This window comes from Nuphar pumila, chromosome 2, assembly GCF_984573655.1.
Source record: "Nuphar pumila chromosome 2, dmNupPumi1.hap1.1, whole genome shotgun sequence".
Classification (NCBI taxonomy): Eukaryota; Viridiplantae; Streptophyta; class Magnoliopsida; order Nymphaeales; family Nymphaeaceae; genus Nuphar; species Nuphar pumila.
The window spans coordinates 127,909,708-127,916,135 of record NC_143250.1 but is presented as its reverse complement, the minus strand read 5'-3'; the positions used below and the strand labels follow the sequence as shown (position 1 = coordinate 127,916,135).

At 32.7% G+C, this 6,428-nt stretch overlaps 1 protein-coding gene across 1 annotated transcript; it reads right to left on the bottom strand.

Moving 5' to 3' along the window:
- Positions 1-3,148: 3,148 nt before the first annotated feature.
- On the bottom strand, positions 3,149-4,549 carry LOC149847070 (uncharacterized). Its single transcript, XM_089998281.1, has 2 exons — positions 4,319-4,549; positions 3,149-3,461 (listed from the first exon to the last, which is right to left on the bottom strand). Exons 1-2 carry the CDS (start codon positions 4,538-4,540, stop codon positions 3,375-3,377), a joined length of 309 nt encoding a protein of 102 aa, XP_089854407.1. The 5' UTR covers positions 4,541-4,549; the 3' UTR covers positions 3,149-3,374.
- Positions 4,550-6,428: the final 1,879 nt, after the last annotated feature.

Below are 6,428 nucleotides of genomic sequence, written 5' to 3'. Positions count from 1 at the left end.
CTCAATTAGGTTAATTAGAGTCTAATTAGGAAGGTTGAAAAGTCAAGCCAAAACTGTCCCCCTTTAATTAATTCAATTAAGGAAATTTTAGACAAACTAGAACTCTTCTTAAACCAAATCCAAAAAAATCTATAAATAGGGGCACCTAAAGGAGGTCCAGCCCATGCTTTCTCACCCTCTCTCCCTCCAAAAAATTTGTGATCCTCTCCTCCAACAGCCTTCCTCCATTGTAGCAGCTCCAAGGTAAGTTTTATTTATTTTATTTCATGCTTTTTTATTAATTTTATTATTTGTTTTTTAGTATTTTCACCATAGCCGCCCCTCTATGCATGATCTTTATCATTTTTTTTCATTCAAGAACCGTGTAAACGATCTAAGAAAGTGATCTACAGATCACCTTTGATCATCTATACATTTTTGATCCATTAAAATCATTGTTGATGAGTTTATTATGCTAAACGTCCAAAAAAGATCAAGATTTGACCGTTCGATGGTTGAATCCCTCTTTTAGAGGCTAAATCAAATTTCAACCATGCTTTCCCTGATTTTTTTTTAGTATTTCATCATGCTTATATTTATTTTATTCATTCAAGCATCAAATTCAAATTCGTTGTGTTATTTATAGATTTTTCTTTATTATTTTTCATGTTTAGATTAGGGTATTTTATGGTTTATCGGTAATCTGTAAATCTCGATCCCAGGCATGCGGGAACCATGTTATTTTATGTTTAAGTTTCTATCAAAAAAATATAAATTTTTTAGGGTTGATCTATACGTTTGTCAGTGATCTCCTATAAAAAAATTGAATTGTTTTGGGTTCTGTAATTCTGTCAAAAAAATAGGAAATTGAACCCTGCTTTTTCAACCATGAAATCGCTATATGGATTTAGGAATGACTTGCCGAAGCAATATCTCCCTCGTCGGAGATCCGATCGATAATCTGTAAGTTGTAGCTTGTTTTTTATACTGTCTAGTATTTCATATAAAATTTCAATATTTTTACATATATATTTACTATTTTTCCTCTAACATAAATTAGAATCGATTTCACAGAGCCCGTTGTACCTTGTTTGAACCTTAGATAAACTTGGGCGGATCATATCTCCCTAACCGAAGATCTGATCAATGATCCGTAAAAAGAAGTATTTTCATCTATGTATCTACTATCATCTGAATTTTTTTTATAATTTTTTTAACATGATTTGCTATATTTCTTTGTACCTGAAACTGGATATGTTTATTTCAACTTATTATTTATTTGCCGAAATCAATCGTATATTGCCATAGAGATATCTCCCTAACCGAAGATGATTTTTCTGATCTGTAAAAAAGAAAAGTTTTGTTTATCTATCTAATATCTCTCTATAAATTTTTATAAATTTCTATGGTGGTTGGTTACCCGATTTGGGTCTGACACTGTGACAGGTATGTGCCCGCAGACAAAATCATGTATTTTAGAGTTTTATTTAATTTTTATATTAAAATAATGCCAAAAATAATTTTTTTATTGAAGTTTAATTTTATGGTTATCATAAATATACATGTTGATTTTTACAGTTTTTTAAATTCATTTGATATATTATTTGATTAAATCATGAAAATAGGGTGCCCGCAGAGTCTAGGTTCGTGTAAAACACTGGCAAAATCACTATTTTTATGATATTTTGATTTTTTTATAAAAATTTTATATTTTTAATGTTTTCAATCATGATAGGGTGCTTCACATTCAATTTGGTGTTTATTTGAATCTATTTGATCCTTAAATCCAAAGTTTTACAAAAATCTTTTCTGAAAACCCTGATTTCAAGGCCATAGTCTTGCTTTTACGGGTATTTTTGTTATTTTTTTAAAATTTTCAAAATTCAAAGTTATTTATTTTTATTATTTATTCAATTTTATATCATATTTTATTATATTTATCTCAGGAAAATATGGAAAAGGGCTTATATTCGGATAAATTCAGTAATTTCTAGATATTATTGGATAAATCAAGAAAAACTGACATATTTTTACTAACAAGCTTTTTAATTTTGCAGGGACATTCAAGATTATACTTTTTTTATTTTTTTTCCCTTTTTATGTAAATTATAATTGTAAACATTTGAATAAGAATTTAATTTCTTGCTTAGAATAGAACTGCATTGCATATAATTTCTTTCTTTCAATAATGTTAATGTGTGATGGATGCTGATTCATGCATATTCAAACTCAACATGGTCTACACGAATGACACATACACTAGCTTCTAAGGAGTTGATAAACTCGATGGGTTTCGTATTTGTGATCATAGTCAGAATACAAACAAAACCCAGATTTATCATCTTTTTCTAAGCCATAAATGACATACACTCGTAGGCATTTTTAGAAATCATTGCATATTTTAAAGTTTTTCTAAATATTTTTTCCTTTTAAAAACAAATGAACTATATTCAATACATATTCGTGGCCATAGTCAGGAATATGTAAAGAATATATTTCATCTAAGTTCTATAAGGCACAAAAATTCTTTTTCTCTCCTCAAATCTTTCAAAAAATATTTTTTGCAAATTGCATTCATTCATTCACTTAGGTTTAGATTGCATCATGAAAATATTTTATAGGGTTACATGCCCCTTCTTCTGATTTACTTCATAAATTCATCTCATAGAAATTGATTTTCTCAAAGTTGCTAGATTTTTCTCAGAAATCGATTTTCACAACACATCAAGATTTCTTCAGAAATCGATTTTCTTTTCTTCAGAAATTTTCTCTCAACATGATTCATGATTTTTAAGGTGTCTTTTTTTCCAAATATTTCAAAGTATTTCCACTACAACAAAGCAGTAGATTAGCGACGACCACATTCCGTCGCTAATCCGTCGCTAATCCGTCGCTAACGATGTTAGCGACGGATTAGCGACAACGCGGCGACAGTATGCTTACGTCGCGAATATTTCGACGCTAACTGGCGACAGAATAATTCTGTCGCCAAGTCCGTCGCTAATTGCGACGGAATAACGAGCGCTATATTCCGTCGCCAATCCGCCGGTACTAAACGGCGACCACGGCGTGGCGACGGATTTAATTCCGTCGCTAAGCCGTCGCTAGATTAATATGAATAGCGACGGAATCATCCGTCGCTAATCCGTCGCAAAAACGAAAAAAAATAAAAAAAAATTTATTTAAAAATTAATTACCGAGAACTGTACAATTTATATTTCCTGTACAATTTATATTTCCTGTAAATAAAAAACAAACCACACAAAAAAATTCATATAACAAGTATCTATAATAATTAATCGTTCCACCTTAAAACTAAGAAGTTTAATTATTTACAATTCAACAATTACAATTAGGAAAAATAAAAAAAAATAGAACTTCTTCAACACAGTCCTCTAATCATCGCCAAGATTTTGTGCGTCTTCTTGTTCATTGTCTTTATCTGTCCCTTCAGCTCCACTACCCTGATTATCGCTAGCAGCCTACACAAGAAAAGAACAGTCAGTATTGATAAACAAAATATAATGAAATAAATTACACACTATATGTGATTCTATCATGTGCTCATGTGTGATCTAAGGCAATAAAAAAACTCTATATGTGATTCTATCATGCTCATATGTGTGCTAAGGCAGTCAAAAAATTGAATATGTGATTATAGCATGTTCATATGTGTTCTAAGGCATATAAAAAAAACTCTATATGTGATTCTACCATGCTCAGATGTGCTTTAAGGCAGACAAAAAACTATATATGTGATTCGATCATGCTCGTATGTGTGCTAAGGCAGTAAAAAAATTGAATATGTGAATATAGCATGCTCATATGTGCTCTAAGGCAGGCAAAGCCAAAAATTTTATATGTGATTCTATCATAAATGATATATAACATGTTCATATGTGTTCTAAGGCAGTTAAAAAACTCTATATGTTATTATAGCATGTTCATATGTGTGCTAAGGCAGTCAAAAAACAGAATATGTGATTATAATATGCTCATATGTGTTCTTAGGCAGTAAAAAAACTGAATATGTGATTATAGCATGCTTATGTGTTCTAATGCAATCAAAAAAACTTTATATGTGATTCTATCATGCTCATATGTGCTCTAAGACAGACAAAAAGTTAAATATATATATATATATATATATATATATATATATATATATATATATGTGATTCTATCATGCTCATATGTGTGCTAAGGCAGTAAAAAAATTGAATATGTGATTATAGCATGTTCATATGTGTTCTAAGGCATCTAGAAAAACTCTATATGTGATTCTACCATGCTCAGATGTGCTTTAAGACAGTCAAAAAAACTATATATGTGATTATACCTGAGAGGGACCTGGAATCGAAGATCCCCTATCCTGAACAGCGGCCTTGATCTCATTTCGAAGAAAGGGGGCGACGGTGTATTGGAAGTAGTTATTCAGTGATTCATTAATGATCTCGCGTACATCATCACCGGAAAGAATAGTCGGCTGCTTGGAGCTTATGTCGGCGCAAGAAGTTGGTGAGCCGTAACTGGAAGAACCAATAACTGGTGAAGTGTTCATATTACTCCCAAACCCGAACACGCGACCTTTTTTGGGTTCACCTGCTGCAGTCACCCATGCTGTAGGATCAAATGATGGATGCTGAGTAGCGTCTTCGCCATATCGCTCTACCATTTGTTGCTCATATGCCTCCTATAAAATAATGTTTAAAGTATTCATTAATAATTAATGATAACATTATGATGACTTGCATATATATTGCAATGATTATTAATAGAATTAATACATACCGTTGTCGTTCTCGCCTTCTCTGATACGAAGACTCCCGTGGTCTTCCATTTATGTGTTTCTACAAACACATCCTTATATGGTACACTGCCTCCTTTTTCTGCTTCCTGCGAAGTTAAATGACAAAAGATTTAGTACACAAATTTGCAACTATACTTATAAAATTAATATTATATATTGATGAGTTACCATTTTCTTTAGGTGGCTCTCAAATGTCTTAGATCCACCTGTGTGCAGATGGGCTTCGGGCATCTTCGATCGATTTTGTGAAGCCTTCGCAGAGCGATTTTTAAATGCATCTCCCGCCCACATATCGCACATTTCATCCCAGTAATCTCTCTTGATAGTAATAGGACCATGGCCCTTCCACAGTAATAGATCATCTACTACGCCAGATGCTTTTTTTGCTGCAGTCTTCATAGTGTGCAGCATGTCTGCAAATCGATTGGCAGTCACCTTCTGCCACACCTTCCTTGCATCATTTTCTTCCACCGTAGTTGCAAAGCGATTCGAAGCCTACAAATATTTTCAGAAAGTTAGTAGACATTGCTTAAATAAATTAAATATGAAACACATTAACTATGAGGAACAACTGTATACCATGAATGAGGACCACAATCTGTCTAATACCTCCTTTGGGTACTCTTTCCATTGAGCAACTGGTCCTGGTAGATGTTGAAGAAGTGAATTCCTAATCTCCCGTACTACTTCTTGTGGCTCAAACCTCGTGCTGCACATGAATTGTTACACAGTAAATATCAATATAAAATATTTAAAAGATATGCAATAATTGAAAACAAAATACTTACGGTCGATTATCGATATACACTATTCGAATGAGTCTTCTTGTGTCAGCCTGAGAAGACCCTGTTTCCTGTGTTGGCTGTTGACTTGTGCGATCAACTGGTGTAGGTGGGTCGTGTACAGGCGCAACATCATCTGTAAAAAAATACACACCAAGTTCTCAGAATGTGCATTTGAACTAATCAAGCATCTAATTAGTTATATGATATACCTATCACAGGAGCCCGTGAAGATGAAGGTTGAGCCTGGCTACTACTGGATGAGCGACCACTATAACCTCCACGAACCATATTCTAACAAATAACATATGTCATACAATACATTCAAATAATTCACATCAAGTATTACAATGCATTCAAGTCATTCACATCAAGCATTGCAATGCATTCAAATAATTCAAATCATTGACATCAAGTATTGCACTAATTCAAATCATTCGTTAATTGCATAAATTATAATACATTCAGATAATTGAAATCATTCACATCAAGTATTACAATGCATTCGAATCATTCGTATCAAGTATTACAATACATTGAAATAAAATTTTTAATCATTCACACCAAGTATTGTAATACAACTCACATCAAGTATTACAATGCATTTAAATAGAGGTTTGTAGCATAAGATTTTGCTCACTAGCTTGAGAATTCTTCCTCGTCACTAGTTTGACTTTCTTCTTCTTCTTCTTCTTCTTCTTCATTGTTTGCCCATCCACTTGGTATATCATTTGGATCACATTCCTCTATGAATGTTTCATCAGCCAATGTAGATATGACATGCATATCATGCGCAACATCGTGACCATAAGCGAAGTCACAGACATCATCTGATTGATAGTAATCATTGTCTTCAG